We start from the raw sequence: 24893 nt of genomic DNA on the forward strand, positions 1-24893 counted from the left end.
ATTCAGCTCTTCGGCAGATATACAGAAATCCCCTCAGCACATGTATAAAGTTTAAATCTACAAAAATTCGCATCGCAATCATTCGCTGAGTGTTGGACAGAGCGCATCACTGGATCCTCGCCAAGAGTGTTGTTTTTTGCTTATCACGGTTACTCACAATCATCTCACCTGGGTGTTATTTTTATTTCCAACGCTTCCAACGTGTGTATGACTGATTATCCCTTTTTATAGTGCTCCCGCGCGAGATCATTCCGAAGAAGTGAGTTCAAGTTCGAGGTATTAATCGTTATAAAAATGAAATACGTGAGTGCAGTGGTCGGTGTCGCCGTTCTGGCCGTCGCTGTCGGTGCAGGTAATTATTTGTGCCAGGGTATGGAACACGGTGCCGGCATACATATCGGCTGAAGTACGGCGCTAATGACTAATCGTCAACAATCCCCATAAGGTGTGCAATTATCCCTCAATCGGGCAGGAAACCGACCGGGGGTTGGTTGTTGATCTGAAGAGATACCTGCTGCTGACGGCAGAAGCGCTTGGTGTATAAATAACAGCGTCTGAATATATAGCTGTCAGAAATACCGGTTCTCTTCTGGGGTGGCGTTTTCCGCTGCTAGCGGCCTCGAATGACGAAATCAGTGTTCTGTGATATTGCTTTTTTTGTGTCGCTACTGTTTGTTTTGCTTCCCTCCTGCCGAGAGGTATTGTTTGCGACGGCACCTTTTTGCGAAGGTTCGTTCTTGAAGTCATGCGATCCATACGTGGCATTGGAATTCTTGATCTTGAACATCTTCTAGCCAAGCGATTCTTGGCGGGAATCGACGAATGCCAACAACAATGATGATGATGATGATGATAGATTTCAAGGGTGTTAACGTTATTGAGTAGGCAAATAAGTTAAGCGACTGTTGTTATGAACGATGATGTGATGCCTTTGCGGTGATGCAATTATGATTTGCGCATACATTCTAAAGATGAAATGCACAATGGCAGAATGGTTAAGAAAATCATGCAGTTATTCTTCATTGTAGATGAATGATATGTGATGCTAAGGGATGTTGAATTGGCTAGTTATCCTTGGATCTATTAGCATAAATTGATACCTAAGTTGAAAATTGTAGAGAGTCAATAAAAATATCTTTTTTTTTTCTATATGAAATTATTATTTTAGTTGCATGCACTACAAAGAGGTTCTTGGTATATTCATTTACTTTATAATTCATTTATCTTTCATAAGCAGTGTCACTATCGATAGTTGATGTTGAATCTGTCAATATATAGTTTTGATGTTGTATATTCATTACTATATTTCAGAATGTTTCCATCTCTTCTCGATCGCTTCGTCTCTGTTATTACGATAATACAGTATGACATCATTCATTGAAACTTTCCATCAATCTACTGAAACTAAAAATCTACTCCTTCATTGTATGATGGCACTGATAGTAAACAACGTGAAATCTGAACTCTTCGCAGATGTATTGAGTCTTTTTTGCGTGGTTGTGATTTTTTAGTTTCAACCACAAAATAATTCACAATCTGTGATATAATCGTATTTTGAACATTTACATATTCTAGTGCAATCTTCGTTATTTGAACAATCAGGAAAGAACAACATCAAAATATTGTGAGTCGCTGTTTTATTCGTGTGAAGGTGCGAGAATTTGCGGTTTTCTTGTTTTGCTATAGAATCTAATTGGTGGAACAAACCCTCCCAAAAGCTAATGGAAATAATGCGTAGTGCTGTCTTTTTTGTTGTTTAACTTCCACCGTATGTGTCAATGAACGGTTGAGTCATTTCGAGCTTGTTCGTGCGTTTAATCGTTTCTGTGTTGTGTTTAAAAATGTTCCAGAGCAAAATGATCCTTATATGTTTTTTTATCTGATTCCGCCTTGATTGCAAATAATAATATAGAATGAATAATGTTGTTAGAAGGAGATACACATATTTGAGATTTATATTTGGCATTTATGAAATAAATAATAAAAGAGGCATGTTTTGCGAGCGAATATGAAAGTAAATTCAGTATTATCCAAGTCAGTATGTCAGTACGGTAAAAAAAAGATCTCAGAAGATGGTGGAGTGAGTGATGATTAGTGCGATCGCTGCTATTCCACAACTACTTTTGATCTTGTGGCACAGCAACTAAGGCAACTTAGGAGAAAATGCTGGTTTAAATATATCATATGACGACATTAATAATTAATGGACCAAATTATTTCTACGAGTTCAATCTTTCAAACTCATTAGAAGGATATTCAGTTTATATAACAATCGGGGCGATAATATGGATTATCAAAAGATTACTCAGAACCCTCTATCAGATCAAGCATTACTAAGTTCTTTTCGAATGTTTGTTCGTAAAACGATGTTTTGTACAGCCACACAAGAAAATAATTCAGAGATGTTATACCGTATGATCTTAGCGACTAATTGACTTCTGAAAATGCTTTCTTTTTGAAAAAAAAATTAATGCAAATGAATTATTCAAAGTATACACGGAAGGTGTTTTCTAAGAGTAAAAAGGAGAGCATAATCGTGAACCTGTTTCCTTTTCGGTCGGGGCCGTGTATGTGGCAAAGTATGCGAAAAGGTTTGATGCGTGCTTATTTGCAACTGGCTGACCCGGCAACTTCGTCCCGCCCAACATTTATTTATCGTTATCACATTCACGTTTTCTTACTAAGCGCACGTTCGTGGGTCCAATCACAAAACTGTACATTGATTGATCTTCTAGTCTACCCTTTAAAATTATCTTTTACTATACAATTCCTAGTACTTCTACCAAAACTAGTCATTATAATATCAGATTATTTTCAGACACAATTCTCGTTCAATATTTTTCAACCTCTTGCAAATAACATGTTTCTTCGTTACATCGAATGTTTGATACAGAAAATATGACAGAATAAAGACAGCCCTAAATCGGACAATTCCTATCTCGAGTTTTGCTCTTATTAACACATTCGGTGATCCATTTTTGTTTATATAGATAGAAGAAGATATGACAGTGCGTTTTATCACATTAAAATCCATTTCCACTTTCTAACAAAGATCAATTTCGTTAGCGTAACAATTAAATGAACTAACAACGCTTGTCACTATGTAATTGTAGAGCATATTCGAATTGAAATTTCTGAATTTTCACAAAAATCTGAAAGAATTGTTACGAAAATTTTCAATTGTCATGTCGGATTATGTTAGGTTGAAATATGTGTATTATTTTTATGGGACCCCCTTACCATTCCAGAGGAGAGAGGGGTGTCATACCATCATAGAAACATTTCTCGAAACCCAAAAACACTCACATTCCAAATTTTTCATTTGCTTGATTAGTTCTCGAGTTATGTTGAAATTTGTGTTTCATTTGTATGATAGCCTCCCCTTAGAGATGGTGGAGGAGTGTCGAACCACCATAGAATCGTTTATCGATCTCTAAAACCTCTATATGCCAATTTCGATTCAATTTGCTTGATTAGTTCTGGAGTTATGCAGAAATTTGTGTTTCGCTTGTATGGCAGCCTCCCCTAAGAGAGGGGAGGAGTGTCTAACCACCATAGAAACATTTATTGCCCTCTTAAACCTCCACATGCCAAATTTGGTTTCATTTGCTTGATTAATTCTCGAGTAATGCAGAAATTAGACTTTCATTTGTATGCCAGCCCCCCTTAAGAGGGGGAGGAGGAGTATCCTACTACCATAGCAACAATTATTGCACTCTAATATCTCCACATGCTAAATTTGGTTTCATTTGCTTGATTAATTCTCGAGTAATGCAGAAATTTGTGTTTCATTTGTATGGCAGTCCCCCCTTCGAGGGGGGAGAGAAGTGTCTAACCACCATAGAAACATTTATTGCACCCTGAAACCTCCACCTGCCAAATTTGGCTCAATTTGCTTGATAAGTTCTCGAATAATGCACAAATTTGTATGTCATGCAAGCCGAATGAAACTATTTAATAAGTAATTAGTTATTTGGGGACTGCGGCCATCTTGGGTTTAGATTTTTCATAATCTGTTATGTTCTAAAATATATATATATATATATATATATATATATATATATATATATATATATATATATATATATTTTGTGGTGGCGGCCATTTTGGATTTACATTTTTAATAAATAACTGTGTTCTACTAGTCAATCCCCTTCATTTGATATACATATTAATGGGGTTCTGAGAAAATGTGTAATCCACCATTTTATACCGGGTATTTTCAAGATCATGTATTACGCAGTTTTATAATGACACCAGAGATAAAGATGTGTTCCAAATTTCATATCAATCGGTCAACAGGAAGGGGGTTAAATTTCTATTAAGGTGGTACAGCGCTACAGATAAAGTTACAAAGTTACAAAGTCACAAACATACAAACGGATCCAAGCTAGATAAAACCGTTTAATAAATAAGTGCGAATCATAATTATATTACGTCTATCGAGAAAAAAATCGTTTCTTCTATGATTCGATTCATAATTTTGTCAAACACGTGGAAAAAAGATGTTTCCATCACATAGAACACATATTCATTACTGAATAGTCGATTTTCATTAGAAGCTAAATTTCATAAACGTACTCTGGTCATATATAAAATCATTTTTCTTCCAATTTTCCAATTTTGTATGCCGTATTTTGTATGCCTTAGTGCTCCCGTGGCCGAGTGGTTAGCGTCATAACTAACATACCGGGTGTTCGGGTTCGATTCCCGTTCTGGTCGGGGGAATTTTTCGTCAAAGAAATTTCCTCCGACTTGCACTGTGATCACGCGTATTCTAGAGCTTGCCACTCAGAATGCATTCAAGGCGTGTTATTTGGCATATAAATCTCAACTAAGTACTAATAAAAATGACGCAAGTAATACTACGTTGAGACGGCGAAGTTCCTCTAGGAACGTTAGTGCCATCGAAGGAGAAGAAGAACAACACTCCTTGCAGTGGATTGTATATTGTGTCCAACTTTGAGCTCAATCGGTTCCGCACTTTTCGAGTTTTTGACGCGTACACAAACGAACAGAACATTTTTATACATATAGAGAAAGGCTGTATCGATACCTGTGAATGATGTCAAAATGAAGCTTATACCTCCAAGAATGTCTGTGTTTCCATTATTCGATTGTTCATAACATCAAAGTTTAGTAAATTTACATTTAGAAATGAAGTGTTCGGGACTTGAGACTGTTCGGAATATGAGACAAAACGGTAATTCAATTTTACTTCTCGTCAAATGTTAGGTTTCATTATTATGAACACTAGAATTATATTATTTGAACTTTTTTCATTAATTGAAACAACTAAAAAATAAGAATTACACGAATTACGAAATACGGATACGAATTTGTGTATCTCGAGTACGGTTGGTCCTAGGAAAAAAATGTTATACATAGTTTTTCATGCAGAATACGCATGTAGATTCTATTTTTCATGCTACTTTTGTTGAATGGCTTTGATTTCACAAAGTATAAACATTTTGATTTTGGATAGCTTCCATCATAAGTTCTCAGTTTCAAAAATTTGCTGTTTTTTGGTAGATTTGGCGTGGAGTTGCTCTCTTTTCATAGGAGAAACATCTGAAAGCATGCGGAAAAAAGACAGCATGGGGAAAAAAGGTGCAAGAAATATTTTTCTCAAGAAAAGTGCACTTGAAAAATAAATTTGATTGACTCCGCACCACCTGGGTACATATTAATACGGAGGCTGAGAGTTATTTTGATTCAAAAAGTTACTGCTTCGCTGGTTTGAGAATGGTTTGCGCCGCTCAGTGTCAGCATATAGTTTGCTTACATTACATATGCATCGAAATATGAAAAAGAAGCTACGTAATTCACTTCTAGTCCTACGTCTCTCCGGTTATGTACGCGATCTTACCTACTCGTCTTTTTTGTTATATTTGAATTCAAAATAAATCTTGCATAACTTTTGAAAAGGTCCAATGTAACATTTCCGTCAACTCGAGAAAAACGAAGTTGAAGATCCAAACATTATTCCTCGAATTGTCTTAAAAGCTTCCGATCTTTATCGCTACTTTCACCACTAGCAGTCAAGAATAACTCTGAAAAATCAATCATAACTGTTGTTCCGTGATTTGAGATTAAAGTTGAAGACTAGGAGCGAAAAATGTTACATTGGAAGTTTTGTCTGCCCGCATTTGCACATTGAACATATTACGTTGCACGACAAAAATTTGAAACTAACTTCTAAGCAACAATCCGAATAACAGCATTTCATTCTAAAGGCGAATTATTATTGTTATCACTCGTCGAATTGCATTGAAATCGGTAACAACAGCTGTAAGAAACAAAAACTCAAAACGACCGAAGTACGACTTCGTATTGTTTTGACTGCTTTGTTACTTCGGACGTTTCGGGCGTCGGAGGAAAGAGGCGTCCGAAGTAACAGCCGGGCGCTTCAAATCCGATTCTGTACATTGGATATTTTTGACGTAGGACTACGTCTTTCATTTCTATACCGGGGTGTAAAATCAAAGTTTCGAAAACGAAAGCGTTACGCCGGAGACCGAGATTTTGAGCGTTAATAGCTCCTAAACAACTGAACGAAATGGTATGATAAACACTTCATTCGAAAGATAAAATGTCTACGCGTTCTATATTTGTTATTTTTTGATCCAAAAACTTGTTTCAACAGTCTTAAAATTGCTTTCAAAACAGGCTATTGAAATCACCAATCGGTATATATGCGAGCGGCGCTCGGAAATCCACTCAGTTCAAATTGAACAGCGATTGGAGCATGTTGTCGCTGTTGCGGTGAAGCTCTTTATTTATCATGAAAGCGCGGATGAACGGTGTCACCAAGAGCCTGTTTGTGCACCCTAGGCCAGAAGGGAATCTATCAGGAGGAGAGTGATGCCACAAACGGTTCCCTGGGAAGACATCGCTACACACACATACACGCGCGGCTATTAACAGGTGGTTATCGAGTTGGCATTTACCACTGGTGGGCTTCCAGTATCGAGGAAAATGTGGAAATAACTACTCGTTACTGAAAATAATCTGCCAGTTCCTTTGGGAATTTTCAAAATATATTCATGTTAAAGAGTTTATTTGAATGTTTTCTATCCATGTAACACTGTGACCAAATACATTTGGTTTTGTGATTTTTCAATCAATCGCAATTAACAGGATAGCTTCTGAAGATTATTCTTCCCCATCAGTAGGATATTTCCGTATCCAATATTGTATGCGCCCGCAATCGATTATTGCTCAGTCGCCGAAAGTTACGAGCTCAGAGAGTTAATTCCCCTCTAGTTTGCCTTCCAAATTGCCATCGTAAACCACGCCTTCTCTCGATTCAATCACACACAAAAAGCATACTTAAGCGATATTCTGGTGGTGAGACACATTCATTTTTCGTGAGGACATCGACAAGACAACATCGAGATCTGCCCTGAAACGCGAGCAGTTTGTTTGAAACTGTGAGGGAGCACAGAGAAGCCGATCCTTCAGGAGAAGAGAAGGTGACCATCGAAGCAGCCGCTACACACACATACACGCACGGAATTCTTTCCGTTTGGATGCCATTCAGCATCGAGAAAGATCCGGAAAATAATCTGCCAGTTCCTCTGGGAATTTAAAATTACATTCATGTGAAAGAGTTTATTTGAATGTTTTCTATCCATGTAACACTGTGACCAAATACATTTGGTTTTGTGATTTTTTAATCAATCGCAATTAACAGGATAGCTTCTGAAGATTATTCTTCCCCATCAGTAGGATATTTTCATATCCAATAAAACCTTGTACCTCCAACGTAACGCTCTCATTTTCGAAGTCCCCCAAATATTCATTTATTCATTCATTCAGAATGGATTCAGATTCAACTTCAAACAAAGGATCACTGAATCAACGATAGTCCTACGTCACCATTGCGGTTATACCATAGATATAACCCACTTTCTGTTTTTGTATCGGCGATAAAAAGATGAAGAAGATAGATACGTGAACAATTGTTTTTGTAATGCATTCAATGATTGAAAACTAATATCGTGCATCCATTAACTCGATTTGTTTACATTTGTTACATAGGACCTTTTCAAAAGTTAAGCGAGAAATACAAATGAGGGGCTTAGAATGAAAGGGGTGTAAGTGATTTGATCGATTTCTCTACATCGACTCTCTCTTTTGGTCATAACTTAGCTGCAGATACATTCTCAGCTGTGTTTGACAATGTGGAAGATAGGTCATAACCTCATCTATCGGATTCTATAGCAAACTTAAATTGGAACGTTTTTGCAATTGAATTATTAACTAAAGAAAAAGTTAATGAAGAGAAATCGATCAAGTCACTTACACCCCTTGCATTCAAAGCCCCTCAAATTAATTCTTAAAATTGTATTAATCCTGGATTTCAGAAACTTTTGACCGAATTCTACTCAATCATTTCATAAATATGAGTCACATCAGTTGTTTCATGAAGAAGTGAGTCATTTACAAATGAGGGGCTTAGACTGCAAGGGGTGTAAGTGACTTGAACGATTTCTCTTCATCAACGTTTTCTTTAGTTAATAACTCAAATGCAAAAACGTTCCAATTTGAGTTTGCTATAGAATCCGATAGATGAGGTTCTGGCCTATATTCCACATTGTAATATACAGCTGGAAATGAGTTTGCAGCTAAGTTATGACCAAAAGAGAGAGTCGATGTAGAGAAATCGATCAAATCACTTACACCCGTTTCATTCTAAGCCCCTCAAATGTGTTACTTTACTCGACATAGCGATGATTACATGTGCCACCGTGTCCGAGTGGTTAACGTCACACGGGTTCGGGTTCGATTCCTGTTCTGGCCGGGGAAATTTTCGTCAAAGAAATTTCTTCCGACTTGCACTGAGGTCAGACGTATTCTAGTGACTGCCAGGCGTATTATTCGGCATAGAAATCCCAATTAAGTACTGTTCTGAATCATATTTCGTACGCTTAAGGCATATGATGCAGAAAACAGATCTAAGCTTTATGTACAGGTATTATTTGGTTAATATTTTCAATAAATTAGTTGCATATTAGTTCATATTGAACTAAGCTTTCTACTTTCTACTTTCTACATAAAAAAATCATCGAATAAAATGCTTTTCCAATGAAGCGAATAAGAATCAAACTTCGGACACTAAATCCAATTTCGGACGGATTGAATTCGAATTTTGGACACTTTATTTTGTAATTTATTTGACGAAAATTACATTACACTTGATTATATTTGAGGGGCTTAGAATGCAAGGTGTGTAAGTGACTTGATCGATTTCTCTTCATCAACTTTTTCTTTAGTTGATAACTCAATTGCAAAAACGTTCCAATTTAAGTTTGCTATAGAATCTGATAGGTGAGGTACTGACCTATTTTCCTCATTGTCAAATACAGCTGGGAATGTATTTGGAGCTAAGTTATGGCCAAAAGAGAGAGTCGATGTAGAGAAATCGATCAAACCACTTACACCCCTTTCATTCTAAGCCCCTCATTTTATAATCAACTGTGAAACACTTACCAAGCAACCACAGTAAACTATTAACGATGATGAAAACTGATGAAACACGGGAGAAATTTAAATATTTATGAATGGGTAAATTATCACGCTAAGCAAACGTCAAACACAAACGATAATGAGTAGTGTTGTCAGATTTTTTCCGATTATGTTATAATTCAAATGTAGTCCTCATATGAAATGATAGTGAAACCAAAGGATTACTCTAAAGTTTGCAAGCAATTGTGATATTAGTTTTATAGTTATATCATCAGTGCATTAAGCATTTCAAGATATTAGAACAAAGTGTCCGAAATTTGATTCAGAACGGTACTACTAATAAAAATGACGTTAGTGTCATCCAAGAAGAAGCGGTGTTTGCATGTGGCTCTCTCGGATTGTATATCTAATACATTATATAGTTATGTTTGTGTCTTGTTTTGTTCCGAGTGGTGGCCTCACTGAAAATTGCCCCACATTCGATCAACTTCCTTGGAATTCAAAATGTAGTTTCCAAAACCAAAAAAACACCCGGTGGCCCTTGATGAACACAAAGGCAAAATGCTTGTAATAATTATGCAAATGAAGCAATATTTCGCCGCCCAAACAGGTCCAATGTGCAAATTTTGCTTATTTTTTTTTGTTTTCAAATTCGTTCCGGTATCCCAATCAACGATCACTCGATGTGCGCTATCATTGTATCGAAATCCATTTCATCTCATTTCTGGATCCGATCTGAAGCAAGAAAAAACCGTTCGAAAGCGTTTCTAATGGGAGGCTAACGTTCGCCAGATTCGTTTCACAGCAGGGAAGAGATCGAATCACGGGGGCAAAATAATTTCGCGGGCTGTCTAATGCTTCTCCGTTTTGCTTTCTTACAGAATTTGGCTACTATGTACCGAAAGCATTCTACAAGATTGACGAAAATGGCTACAGATCACCACTGACCTACATCGACAATCTACGGGTAAGGATGAGCTGGAGCACATCAGACGGACTGGCATCCGATTTGCTTTCAGTTTAATGCGTTTTGATCGTGACTTTCTCTAGTCTATGACCAAATTACGTTTGTTACTGATTTCATCTTTTTTTTGTTTTGTTTTGTTTACAGTCAATATTCCATCGTGCAAAGAGGTCCGCACAACTGGAAGGAGGTAATTAGTTCAATGATATAGTGCAGAGCAATTTGCAAGCCCGAGAGTACACTGTGTTCCATTTTCTTTCACTGTGTTAATGTCATGCCTTCAAGCGAGCTTGTGTTCAGGATGTGACTAGCATTCGATCTCATTATCAACTGTTAGATGATTTTTTTTTGTTTTCGTTCCAGTCAATTTTGGCTTCCCTCTTCAGTTCCCACAATTCCCGCAGATTCCTACGAACGGTCAGGGTAACTTCCACGGTGTACAGTCAAGCATCACTAGCAACGGGTAAGTGCCCAAGTAAAGCCAAAATTAACGAAGAGGTGTCGCCAAAGCTGGGTTTTCCCCCGCAGTGTGGTCGTTGCCGACTGACAAAATAATCTACACAACGTGAAACCAGTTTCATAGCTCTTGTTTACACATTTTAAAACACTCATTTGTGAAACAAGTTTCAAATCGATGCGATCATGTGATCACGAAAATATACCGAACGAAACAAGTGCTTCCCCTTAATTTCTGTATGAACTGAGATTTTGTTTAGCCATACTGTTGAAGGAATTAAACTTAACGTGATATTACCAATGAGCGATTTCATTTGAATTCGAAGGTCGAGCTTTTTGTATTATTTTTTTATTTGGCTCAAAATTTTCCAAATCTTTATGACCAAAAAGGACGATTTGTATCATCGGTTTTCCATCTTGACTCTAGCTTAACTTTTCAGAAAGGCCTTGATAAAAATTGTTAGAAAGAATTATGATAAATATAACTCCGAAACGGTTGGTCCGATTGAATTGGTGTCTTCCGTAATGTTTTAGGTTATTATTGTGACTGAGAATGTACGCACTGTTAAAAGGATTCATTTTTATTTTATTTCGAGAATAAGGCTTCAAACTGAATGTTTAAAAAAAAGTATTTTTTATTTTAATTTTTTATGTGTTTCAGCGGACAACTAATGAAGTTTATTGCGCAGTGCGCCAAGGTGGACAAATGATGAATGAAACAAAAAGTTATGATTAAAAAAAACCTTGATTTTTGAAAACTGTTGAAATGATTCTGGTTTGACCCGATTTCATGAAAGTACGCTTGATTTGCATTAAAAATCAAATCTACCTGTTACTTTCAGTACACGGCAAACCGATATTTGGGAAAGGTCGGGGTGGTGCTGGACCGAGCTCCAAAAGGTGATCTTAAACCGACCCTCAGTTTTCCCTTCGTAACTATTTAACACGTGACATCGCTTCGAAATACTTGTTTTCCGAATGGTTGTTTCTCATTAATTACGAAATGAATCCTAGGTCTACCCACGGCTCTTCAAACAAATGTTTAATTATCCATTCAATGGTATATATACATTGAAGTTTGGTTGAGTAAATGCAGAGATATCTCAAGAAACATAAAGCTATTGAAAACCTAACATATTTGATATATAATGTATTTTTTTAAACTCGTCCTCTCTAAGGATGGTGCATAAAAATTAATTATTTCAAAGGAATTATGTTGTAACTAATGCTTATTCAGATAACGTTTTCAAAATTCTCTTGAAACTTATGATTTGAAATTTGGTCAACCTGTAATATACTCGCGCACGGTGTCACAGACCGAAAGTTGAACATTTATTTGAAGAAGAGGATATAATTGAATGAAAAAACTTCAGAAAATATGTTTTCTTCATCTTCATTCAGTTTTAATAGTCCTCTAATTCAGCCTTCTCGAAACAGAGTAATTTTTTATACCCCAACACAAATAACTAAATTCGACTTTTTTCCAGTTATTAATTGAATGTAAGCAACTGAATAAGTATAGATAACTATGAAATAACATAAAAACGTATTTATCGATTTAGATTTCATTGGTGTAAGAATCAGAACATACCATTACTGCATGCTCGAGAGAAACATATTTTTTTCGTTTCGTTTTCTTGACGTATAATATCAATCTTTTTTTTTATATAAATACTTTAACTGATATAGAATCATGAAGAGAATCTTCGGAAATTACAACGAAACTAAAATTATTGTGTTGATTTCACTCCGGATAATCGAATCAATAAAATTTTTTAAAGAAAATCTCTCGGTAAACGTAAAATTGCTTGGCGACCCCTGGCTGGAGGGCTAATGTTTTGAAGACCAAAAAAGTTGATGGGTCTGGATCTAGAAGCACGGACGGGATCTTGACATAGGACTGTGATTGTGTGTAATAAGTACACTTGAAGTTTTTTCATTGTTCAAAACCTGTACTTTTATTTTTTTGGAAGCCTTGAAAAGAACCGTTTCTTGCATGAACTTTTCCACTAGAATCCGGATCCATATTCTGTTCAAAACTGTACACAAAAATACCACTAAAGCCAAATTACTGTTTATTCAATTATGCAGAAGAAGACAAATATTCATCATGCATCATTTTTAAACAAAGTCTAAATAGTTTAGATCGATATAAATATAAACCTAAGTCAAATAAGTCTTTGGCAACAGCTGTTGCTTCAAACTGGATATAAATTGAAAAGTACGCTACGGAAGACGATTCTGATGCTTTAATTTGAAAGATGAGAAAATTAGTGGATTTTAATAACATTTTGGAAGTGAAACACTAAAAAGTTATTAATTTTTAATGTGTTACTATTAATTCTATCATCAAAATTTATATTAAACTAGATTGTTTCTATCAATTAAAATGAAGTTCTTCAACCGTTCCACAATTCGTTCTTTGACACACAACTTCTATCTTTCTTAATTTGGCTGCAATATCGATATAAACAATTCCTGGTGAAAATTGAAGCAAAATCTCCAAAAATCACGATTTTTACCCCACTGTACATGTAAAGGGTGTGTCACATCAAATTGCATCACAGAAAAAAGGCCCTCCCACTGCTTGGTCCGCTGGACGAATGAACTTGATAAATTCAGCTTATTAGCGACATCCCGGACCAAACTTCTCGGATCACGTCTAAACTGCTTAACTACGCGCTTGTGATCTTTTTCACTGACGGAGCATCCATTTTTGCCGTTCTTCACCTTCCGGTCGATGGTCAGGTTCTCGAAGTATCGTTTTAGTACTCTGCTGACCGTGGATTGGACGATTCCCAGTATCTTACCGATGTCCCGATGTGACAACTCCGGATTCTCGAAATGAGTGCACAGGATTAATTCACGACGCTCTTTTTCGTTCGACGACATTTTTCCAAATTTACGAAAAATTGACAGTGAAGCATGGCCAACGTGATCTATACACTCTTATCTGATTATAAGCGAAAGCTGAAGATATAATTCCTTGAATTTAAATTTCTACAGCGTTTTTTCCGTGATGCAATTTGATGTGACACACCCTTTAATAGCCACTTAAACTTCACCTTAACGTTGAAAGGTTACATTTTTTCATGAAATAAGCCATACTTTAAAAATAAAAAAAAATTATTTTTTTTCCAAACTGAATATAATCGAGTCTATATATAATCGTGTCCGACCTGTACTGTATTCTATTAGTCAAATCATTTCATTTGATACCAATATTGAGGGGATTGCAAAAAATACATAGTCGACCATTTCGAATTTTTGTTGTTCATAGTGTAGTGCATTCTCCAAATCAAGCCATTCAGACAATTTTTTTGCGGCGGCCAAATTGAATTTTTCAAGATCATGGAATACGCAGTTTTATAATGATTTATGTTTATAAAGTAAAATTAAAGGTGTGTTCAAAATTTCAGATCAACCAGTGATCAGGAACGGGGTCAAATTTCAATTAACGTGGGACAACCCAACAAACATTCATACACAGAAACAGGTCAAGCCGAATGAATCCATTCAAAAAGTAATTAGTTGTTTGGGGACTGCGGCCATCTTGAAATTGGATTTTTTATTATCTGCTATGTTCTACTTGTCGAGAACTTTCTTTTGATACATTTTTGGGCATTTTTCACAAATAACTGTGTTCTACTAGGCAAGCCTTTTCATTTGATACCCATATAGATGGGGTTCTGAGAAAATATGCAATCCGCCATTTTGTAGTGGCCGCCATCTTGGATTTGTATTTTTCATGAATAACTGCATTCTACTAATCAAGCCGTTTCTTTTGATACCCATATTAGCTATTCAATATATAATCATTATACAAATTATTCAAAATTTCCGAAGATCAAAAATAAAATACTCCGGATAATCGAGTCCAAAATTCCGGATAATCGAATCCCGGATAATCGAGTCCGACCTGAACTACAAAAATTAACCACATCACTGAATTAATTCGAGCATTGCAGTCGAAAGTTATCTACTATTTTAGGAAAATTTTCTTCTAGATTAAAAAAAACTAAATACAATCAAAACGACCAAAAGTTGAGAATTTTCAGTAAATTTTATTCTAAAATCACTGTATCTCATAAACGATGGCATTTAGCAAAATTTTGTCGTACACCTTTTGACTATAAATTATGCGTACTTTTATAAAATCGGGTCTAAAAACAATTATAAAAACAATTATTTTTTTAACAGTGCATACTTTCTCCACATAGTTCCAATATGAACCTAACACATTGCAGAAGCTACCAAGTCAATCCGTTTCTGAGTTATATTTTTTTGAAAACTGCTTTTGCCCTTCTCAAAAGTAGGACTAGAGTCAAAATGGCAAAACGATGATGCAAATTGTACTTTTTGGTCATAAAGCCATGCGTCTGCAAAATTTGAGCCAAATCGAAAAAAACAAAAATAAAATTTATTTAAAAAAATGTCATGTGCTGGAACAGCTCAGATGTTACCAATAGCGAAAAATTCAGAGCGGCCTGAATTAGCCCACGCGTTTTACGTAGGGAGAACATTCAAGCCCGATCAAGATATAGAGAAACCAGTACCAGCGACTCAATCAATCGCTGTTGACTATCCGTCTCGGGGAGACCACTTCCATAAATTGTAGCGTAAAGCCCGCAAATTACAGTCTAAACCGGCAATAATCACAACCAGAGGGGAAGATGAAGACAAATCGGCAGGAGGCGGCAGCACCTTCAATCATCGTCCACAATGTCCTATTGATCGCAGGTTTCATTCCATTCCCAGACTGGGAAGTAGACCGATCGAGGCGAGGGTTCAGGCAAGACACCAAGAGCTGTCGCTCCAGTTCGTCGCGCCGTTCAGCAGTCGTTTCGCGAACACAATCCTATTTTAGCCATTCGCCTCCACGTTTCACTTGCATGCAAAACAAGACAACAAGGGATCGATTCGATCAAAAGCCTATCAATTATTTGCGTTATTTTTTTCCTTCCTCCAAGGTGGAATCCCGGGAGAGGACGAAACAATGAGCGCTAAAGACCACCATTCTATCAGCCGGTGTATATCTTAATTCGAGTTTGCAGAATTTATCGCGGCATTGTGCGCCGGTGGATGCTGTGTTCTGTTATTCATTGTTCCGATTGTTATCTTGGGCTCATATGTGCACGGTAACAATTTCCAACACCATCATTGGGTGGTGCCTTCCGATAACCTTTCGGTTGTTGAATTCCTATCTAGCAGTTATCCCTGATTAAGAAGCCCACAGGGTAGCTCGAATATTTTTTTTCACTGTGTCTTCTGCAGCATCAGGTTGAACAGATGGAACAGGAATTTTCTGCGCTAACAATCCCTGCTCATGAAATTATCTGTTTCTGGTGGTGGGATCTTGGGGGAAGATCGAGAACATCAGAAATGCGAGAAAAATGCCTGACGAGCAGCGCCAGGCTGACAGAATCCAGCCGCCAATACGGGGCAAGGGAATACAAAATTATCTTGGTAATGCTATCGTCAGTGATGTTTATTTTTATTCTTTTCTGTCCCGCCGCTACATAAACTGATCTGTTTCTCTAGCTACACTCATGTTGGTTTCTTTAAACGTGACCCTAATTAGGGGGGGCTTCTTGGGCCAGCGAATCGTGATCTTGTAGGGAGAGTAGTAGAGCATGTAAACGGATGCCACCGGCGCTATTGACCGTGGTCAGGTTATTTAGTTCTGCATTATCGCAGAAGAATGGCGAATTAAATTTTGCGATTGTGGCTTCATGTTTAAGATAACTTTGTACAGCACAAATTTATTGTTGCAAGGCACACACATACTCTCGTACACTAGTTGCAGCTCAAACAAAATATAATAATACATTTCTTCATTTTACATTTTGTAATTCCTAGTGGAAGCACCAGCGGACTCAACAGCCGTTTCGACACAGACGGACCGAAGGTGCAGAGTACCTTCACATCGCTCAGCAACAATAACGGCGAAATCACCGAGACTACACATTTCGTGGATAAGGATGGCAAAGTGACGACCCACAGGAAGCACTCCAAGCTTGGTAGCCAGTCCCAACAGAACAAACCAGCTTCATCCTCTTCGTCCTCCAACCCACCGAAAAAATCCAGAAAGTAAAGCACTGCGAAACGTGATTAGCGTAGAGCAAAACCGGATAAAACTAACTGATACACCTTGCGACACATCATCTGAATGCCGATTTTTTGATGGGGGGATTCCCCGGCTTTGAAACAAATAACGGTGAGACATATTAGAAGAAGAAAAAAAAATGTTTAAATTGGTGTTTCTTTTGGGGGTTTCATGTCACTAAACTCAACCTCGTGCGATATTTCGTTTGGCCATTACAAATTAACTCTGCTTTCGTGTCATAATATCCACAGCGAATAGGTTCCGATTGAAGGAAGAAGATCGTCTGCTTCCAGCACTAATTTATTGTGTGTGTACTGATTCGTAAATTTAGATTTAAGATTAATGCTAAGAATAAAATCATCATCAAAATAAATGTGAATATGATAAAATCTAACGATGAAGTTGCTTTGAAAAGAAGTCCATCTCCAATTCCAATTTATGATAAAGGGTGTGTCACATCAAATTGCATCACGGAAAAAACGCTGTAGAAATTCGCCCAGTAGACCGATCGTTTTGAAAATTTTAGACAGTAAAATAAAAACTATTAAACAACTTTTGGCATTTTCTTTTTATTCATACTTCGAGCCCAAGCCCGTATGCTCGCACCTTCCTCTTTACCCCGTCCATAAGGTTCTGTACAACGTCAGGTTGTAGTTTTTTTTGAACAGAAATCCATTTTCTCTTGAAGTCCGCCTCCGATTTGACAACTTTTGGGTTCTTCTGGAGGGCCTGCTTCATAATCGCCCAATATTTCTCTATTGGGCGAAGCTCCGGCGCGTTGGGCGGGTTCATTTCCTTTGGCACGAAGGTGACCCCGTTGGCTTCGTACCACTCCAACACGTCCTTTGAATAGTGGCACGAAGCGAGATCCGGCCAGAAGATGGTCGGGCCCTCGTGCTGCTTCAATAGTGGTAGTAAGCGCTTCTGTAGGCACTCCTTAAGGTAAATCTGCCCGTTTACCGTGCCGGTCATCACGAAGGGGGCGCTCCGCTTTCCGCAAAAGCAGATCGCTTGCCACACCATGTACTTTTTGGCACACTTGGATAGTTTCTGCTTGCGAATCTCCTCCGGAACGCTGAATTTGTCCTCTGCGAAGAAGAACAACAGGCCCGGCAGCTGACGAAAGTCCGCTTTGACGTAGGTTTCGTCGTCCATTACCAGGCAATGCGGCTTCGTCAGCATTTCGGTGTACAGCTTCCGGGCTCGCGTCTTCCCCACCATGATTTGCCTTTCGTCGCGGTTAGGAGCCTTCTGAACCTTGTATGTACGCAGGCCCTCCCGCTGCTTGGTCCGCTGGACGAATGAACTTGACAAATTCAGCTTATTGGCGACATCCCGGACCGAACTTCTCGGATCACGTCTAAACTGCTTAACTACGCGCTTGTGATCTTTTTCACTGACGGAGCATCCATTTTTGCCGTTCTTCATGGTTAGGATGGTTAGGTTCTCGAAGTATCGTTTTAGTACTCTGCTGACCGTGGATTGGACGATTCCCAGCATCTTACCGATGTCCCGATGTGACAACTCCGGATTCTCGAAATGAGTGCACAGGATTAATTCACGACTCTCTTTTTCGTTCGATGACATTTTTCCAAATTTACGAAAAATTTACAGTGAAGCATGGCCAACGTGATCTATACACTCTTATCTGATTATAAGCGAAAGATGAAGATATAATTCCTAAAAATTAAATTTCTACAGCGTTTTTTCCGTGATGCAATTTGATGTGACACACCCTTTAGTATCTAACTCTTAACTTAAAAATATAATAACCTCGGAAATGGTTTTATCGATCGCAAGTAATCGCTCTTAATTCGACGTAATCATATTTTGGTTTCGCATTATTCAAAATTACTCGATTATAGTTACAGTTTACATCTTTGACTGATAATGAGTAAATCGAATAATCGACATCTCTAGATGAGCTTGGCTTCATTCTCTCGCCAGTTACCAGGCAGAAAGCAAATCGAGGAGCAGCTATCTTGATACTGATTTCCAGTAGAAGATATGCCGAATCACTTGCAGACTGCGTATGCGCTGCGATGTGTACAAGGGGATACTACAGGGTGGGCCATTTAAAGTGGAAGGATTTGTTTTTGCAATAGCAAAGTAAAGAAGTGGAATTTTAAAATTTTTTTTTTGAAATTCATTTATTTCGGTCCAAGGAGATTTGTTCTAACTACTTTTTGATTATGATATCTCGTAAATGACCGCCTCTGGCCTTGACCGCAAAATGTGCCCTTTTTTCGGCATTTTTCACCACTTTGCCCAATGTTTCGGCCGATATGGCAGCAATTTCTTGTCAGATATTGTCTTTCAGCGCAGCCAGGGTCCTTGGTTTACCAGTGTATACCTTGGATTTTAAATATCCCCATAAAAAAACAGGAAGTGGGTTATATCTATGGTATAACCGCAAGGGTGACGTAGGACTATCGTTGATTTAGAGATCATTTGTATGAAGTTGAATCTGAATTCATTCTGAATGAATGAATATTTGGAGAACTTCGAAAACGAGAGCGTTACGTTGGAGGCACAAGGTTTTATGCATCCAATATTGGATACGGAAATATCCTACTGATGGGGAAGAATAATCTTCAGAAGCTATCCTGTTGATTGCGATTGATTGAATATATTTTGAAAATTCCCAAAGGAACTGGCAGATTATTTTCAGTAACGATTAGATATTTCCACATTTTCCTCGATACTGGAAGCCCACCAGTGGTTAATGCTAATTCGATAACCACCTGTTAATAGCACTTGATTGAAACATATTTGGTCACAGTGTTACATGGATAGAAAACATTCAATTAAACTCTTTCACATGAATATATTTTGAAAATTCCCAGAGGAACTGGCAGATTATTTTCAGTAACGATTAGTTATTTCCACATTTTCCTCGATACTGGAAGCCCACCAGTGGTTAATGCCAACTCGATAACCACCTGTTAATAGCACTTGATTAAAACATATTTGGTCACAGTGTTACATGGATAGAAAACATTCAATTAAATTCATTCACATGAATATATTTTGAAAATTCCCAAAGGAACTGGCAGATTATTTTCAGTAACGATTAGATATTTCCACATTTTCCTCGATACTGGAAGCCCACCAGTGGTTAATGCCAACTCGATAACCACCTGTTAATAGCACTTGATTGAAACATATTTGGTCACAGTGTAACATGGATAGAAAACATTCAATTAAACTCTTTCACATGAATATATTTTGAAAATTCCCAAAGGAACTGGCAGATTATTTTCCAGCAATGATTAGATCTTTCCGGAACTTTCTCGATGCTGAATGGCATCCTAACGGAAAGAGTTCTGCGCGTGTATGTGTCGATCCTTCGCCGTCCACCTCCTCCAGCACGTTAGGCAACGATGTTGTCTTGTCGATGTCCTCACGAAAAATGAATGTGTCTCACCACCAGAATATCGCTTAAGTATGCTTTTTGTGTGTGATTGAACCGAGAGAAGGTGTGGTTTACGATGGCAATTTGGAAGGCAAACTAGAGGGGAATGAACTCTCTGAGCTCGGAACTTTCGGCGACTGAGCAATAATCGATTGCGGGCGCATACAATATTGGATACGGAAATATCCTACTGATGGGGAAGAATAATCTTCTGAAGCTATCCTGTTAATTGCGATTGATTGAAAAACCACAAAACCAAATGTATTTGGTCACAGTGTTATAGAAAACAGTGGATAGAAAACATTCAATTAAACTCTTTCACATGAATATATTTTGACAATTCCCAAAGGAACTGGCAGATTATTTTCAGTAACGATTAGATATTTCCACATTTTCCTCAATACTGGAAGCCCACCAGTGGTTAATGCCAACTCGATAACCACCTGTTAATAGCACTTGATTGAAACATATTTGGTCACAGTGTAACATGGATAGAAAACATTCAATTAAACTCTTTCACATGAATATATTTTGAAAATTCCCAAAGGAACTGGCAGATTATTTTAAGTAACGATTAGATATTTCCACATTTTCCTCGATACTGGAAGCCCACCAGTGGTTAATGCCAACTCGATAACCACCTGTTAATAGCACTTGATTGAAACATATTTGGTCACAGTGTTACATGGATAGAAAACATTCAATTAAACTCTTTCACATGAATATATTTTGAAAATTCCCAAAGGAACTGGCAGATTATTTTCCAGCAATGATTAGATCTTTCCGGAACTTTCTCGATGCTGAATGGCATCCTAACGGAAAGAGTTCTGCGCGTGTATGTGTCGATCCTTCGCCGTCCACCTCCTCCAGCACGTTAGGCAACGATGTTGTCTTGTCGATGTCCTCACGAAAAATGAATGTGTCTCACCACCAGAATATCGCTTAAGTATGCTTTTTGTGTGTGATTGAACCGAGAGAAGGTGTGGTTTACGATGGCAATTTGGAAGGCAAACTAGAGGGGAATGAACTCTCTGAGCTCGGAACTTTCGGCGACTGAGCAATAATCGATTGCGGGCGCATACAATATTGGATACGGAAATATCCTACTGATGGGGAAGAATAATCTTCTGAAGCTATCCTGTTAATTGCGATTGATTGAAAAACCACAAAACCAAATGTATTTGGTCACAGTGTTACATGGATAGAAAACATTCAATTAAACTCTTTCACATGAATATATTTTGAAAATTCCCAAAGGAACTGGCAGATTATTTTCAGTAACGATTAGATATTTCCACATTTTCCTCGATACTGGAAGCCCACCATTGGTTAATGCCAACTCGAAAACCACCTGTTAATAGCACTTGATTGAAACATATTTGGTCACAGTGTAACATGGATAGAAAACATTCAATTAAACTCTTTCACATGAATATATTTGGAAAATTCCCAGAGGAACTGGCAGATTATTCTCAGTAACGATTAGATATTTCCACATTTTCCTCGATACTGGAAGCCCACCAGTGGTTAATGCCAACTCGATAACCACCTGTTAATAGCCGCGCGTGTATGTGTGTGTAGCGATGTCTTCCCAGGGAACCGTTTGTGGCATCACTCTCCTCCTGATAGGTTCCCTTCTGGCATAGGATGCACAAACAGGCTCTTGGTGACACCGTTCATCCGCGCTTTCATGATAAATAAAGAGCTTCACCGCAACAGCGACAACATGCTCCAATCGCTGTTCAATTAGAACTGAGTGGATTTCCGAGCGCCGCTCGCTTATATACCGATTGGTGATTTCAATAGCCTGTTTTGAAAGCAATTTTAAGACTATTGAAACAAGTTTTTGGATCAAAAAGTAACAAGTATATAACGCGTAGACATTTTATCTTTCGAATGAATTGTTTATCATACCATTTCGTTCAATTGTTTAGGAGCTATTAACGCTCAAAATCTCGGTCTCCGGCGTAACGCTTTCGTTTTCGAAACTTTGATTTTACACCCCGGTATAGAAATGAAAGACGTAGTCCTACGTCAAAAAAGTCAGGAGGCGTCAAATCAGGTGATCTCGGTGGCCAGTCATAATCGCCGTTTTTCGATATTAATCTTCCGGGGAACATTTCGCGCAATAATTTGGTTGTGGCAGCCGCTGTATGGCATGTAGCGCCGTCCTGTTGGAACCAATAATTGTCCAATTCATTTTCACGAACAAATGGCAATAAAAAATCGAAATATCATTGTCCGATAACGCTCCCCATTCACGGTTAGGCCGATTACACATCTCCGGTTTCTGCCGGATCGGTTTGAAACCCAAATGGCAAATTTCGACCGTATCAACCTTTTCACGGCGCCGTGATGCAGCCGTCTACTGCTACTGCAATGTCCGGTGACCGGACAAGCATTATACGCGATGACAGTAGAATAGTGTCGACGTCTGGTGGCGACATCGGTTTGGAAAAGCAAATCATTCTCTATAAGACTATCGGACCTTTAGACAGTTTTGGGTTGTTCAAATTTCTAATGAAAATTTTTACTTCATGTTATTTAATCACGTAAAACCCGTAATACTGATTCTTACTTAACCATTTTTGTATAATTTTCTTGACATTTTCACTAAAACTCATAATTGTAATGTAAAGTCACTATCAAACACAGTTCTTGTTCAGGGACGGTTTCCTCACTTGTAAAAGAACGTATTACTCTATTGCATAAAGAACATATTTCATAAGAAGAAGTTAATTTTCATTCATATTTTTATTTTTAAAACATGTGTTTACTACACCTAAAAATCCATTATCACTATCATTTCCCAAAAGCGGAGCACGAAACTCCATGCCATCAACGCGAATTGACAGTTGTTTGTCATGCCTGTTAGTATTAGTACAATTCAGGCATATTTTAGCCCCATGAATTAGTATGTGTGTGCTATTGACGTTTGTTTGTTGATTTTGAAATCAATTCAGAACTTGCACGTGATATGGATGCCGAAATTTTTATTCCGCTTCTTTTGCAACGACCTGTGTTGTGGAACAAATTCGGTGATGCAAGTTTCTGCACGAAGGGAAGCAATGGTCGCAGGCGCACGAGATCATGAAGCATATTGCCGTGGACTGTGCTATCAACGGTGGGTGGTATCTTTCGACAAATTGAACGAGTTCTTAAATTAACTTCCTTTTTTGTATTGTTCACAGATTCGTTACTAGACAAGTTCGATGATGTCAAACAAATCTCAAACTGGTTCATCAAGGGGCATATTTTGAGCGACTTTATCGAGACTTTATGAGGACGTCAGTTTTTGTTAATTTGAGCACATCAAAAATAGCTCTCTCCTAATATTCTTGTTGGGTATTTCAGACAGTTTGTCCTGACTCGGAACGCGATCGACGACGAGACGGCCGAGGCTCGGCTCGAGGAACTCAAGCCCAAAATGTCCGATCTGTGATCGGTGATCGAAATGCCCGACACCGAAGCATCGGTTCTGTCAGAACAAAATCACCCAAATCTCAAATCAAAATATCTGAGTCAGACATTCTTTGCCCAAGATCCGCGTATAAATAGCTGTGCGTTGATTCGCAATGCGCTCGAGTAGCTACCGCTGCCCCAGAAGTACGTGCTCGAGGAATTGCGGCATATGCTGAGCCCGTTTCTGGACGAGGAAGCATCAATGGGATAACATTTGAAGGAATCATGATGTTATTTTTAGGAAGGAATTATGATGTTATTTTAATCGTACAGATTGTAATGGTGAAATAAAAAACACTCTAGAATGAATGGATGGGTATATATTATCTCGTAGACAAATTCCAAGATAATCACAGGAAATGAACACATTATACATATAAATAGTGCCCCTAGCTTGTTACGGAATGTTATTAATATTGGTTCTTAAAATTGTACACTTTTCTCTAACCGTGTTTCTGAGACTGTTGAACCAATATGTGGCAACAGAACGTTAAAAAAATCATGCTATTTGTGTATGTTTAGAAACAAAATAATTGAATTTGTACACCGCAACTGGACTAAATTTAGTTTTCGTAATCGTATTCTAAAGTGGGGCGAAAGTATTTACGATAGGTGCGGCAAGAATATCGTTATGATCCAGGATGCGCTAATGTCCGTTAGGGCTGCTCTCACTTTGACCATGCTCCTGATGTGCCACACAATATGAGAAAGCTCGTGGTTGCCGCACCAACTGTGGTTTTAAAATTTTCGATCTGCAATCAGCTGCCTGAACCGGAATATTTGAAGCAATGTTTACCTGTCAAATCCACATATAAATAAATGCATGTATGTGTTTGTGAGAGATGTACGGGTCAAGACGGGTCTATGGTACTAGGTGAGGACGTTTCGTCACTAAGTTGGTTAGGGGAGCGGTATATGACAACAGTACGGAAGAAAGCAGAAGGGGAATTATTTCCTTAAAGCGTGAAAGAGACAGACTGATCAGGAGCGAGCTTCGGCACTAGCGTATTGTGTTTTGT

At 38.0% G+C, this 24893-nt stretch overlaps 1 protein-coding gene and 1 long non-coding RNA gene across 2 annotated transcripts; both read left to right on the forward strand.

The window, feature by feature from the left end:
- The first annotated feature begins 35 nt into the window (after positions 1–35).
- Positions 36–17391, forward strand: LOC129770186 (uncharacterized). Its single transcript, XM_055772857.1, has 6 exons — positions 36–172; positions 232–352; positions 10353–10438; positions 10583–10625; positions 10799–10898; positions 16751–17391. Exons 2-6 carry the CDS (start codon positions 295–297, stop codon positions 16983–16985), a joined length of 522 nt encoding a protein of 173 aa, XP_055628832.1. The 5' UTR covers positions 36–172; positions 232–294; the 3' UTR covers positions 16986–17391.
- Positions 17392–23375: 5984 nt separating this feature from the next.
- On the forward strand, positions 23376–24115 carry LOC129771819 (uncharacterized). Its single transcript, XR_008742483.1, has 3 exons — positions 23376–23536; positions 23604–23699; positions 23767–24115. It is a non-coding gene; the product is annotated as an uncharacterized LOC129771819 (long non-coding RNA).
- The last annotated feature ends 778 nt before the right edge of the window (positions 24116–24893 follow it).

The sequence above is a fragment of the Toxorhynchites rutilus genome, chromosome 2 (assembly GCF_029784135.1).
Source record: "Toxorhynchites rutilus septentrionalis strain SRP chromosome 2, ASM2978413v1, whole genome shotgun sequence".
Taxonomy (NCBI): Eukaryota; Metazoa; Arthropoda; class Insecta; order Diptera; family Culicidae; genus Toxorhynchites; species Toxorhynchites rutilus.

Excerpts from the sequence above, each read along its gene's own strand:
- LOC129770186 (XM_055772857.1), top strand. The coding sequence starts at position 295 with ATGAAATACGTGAGTGCAGTGGTCGGTGTCGCCGTTCTGGCCGTCGCT. Across the intron at positions 10,439-10,582 it reads CCTACATCGACAATCTACGG|TCAATATTCCATCGTGCAAA; the intron begins GTAAGGATGAGC and ends TTTTGTTTACAG. Across the intron at positions 10,626-10,798 it reads GTCCGCACAACTGGAAGGAG|TCAATTTTGGCTTCCCTCTT; the intron begins GTAATTAGTTCA and ends TTTTCGTTCCAG.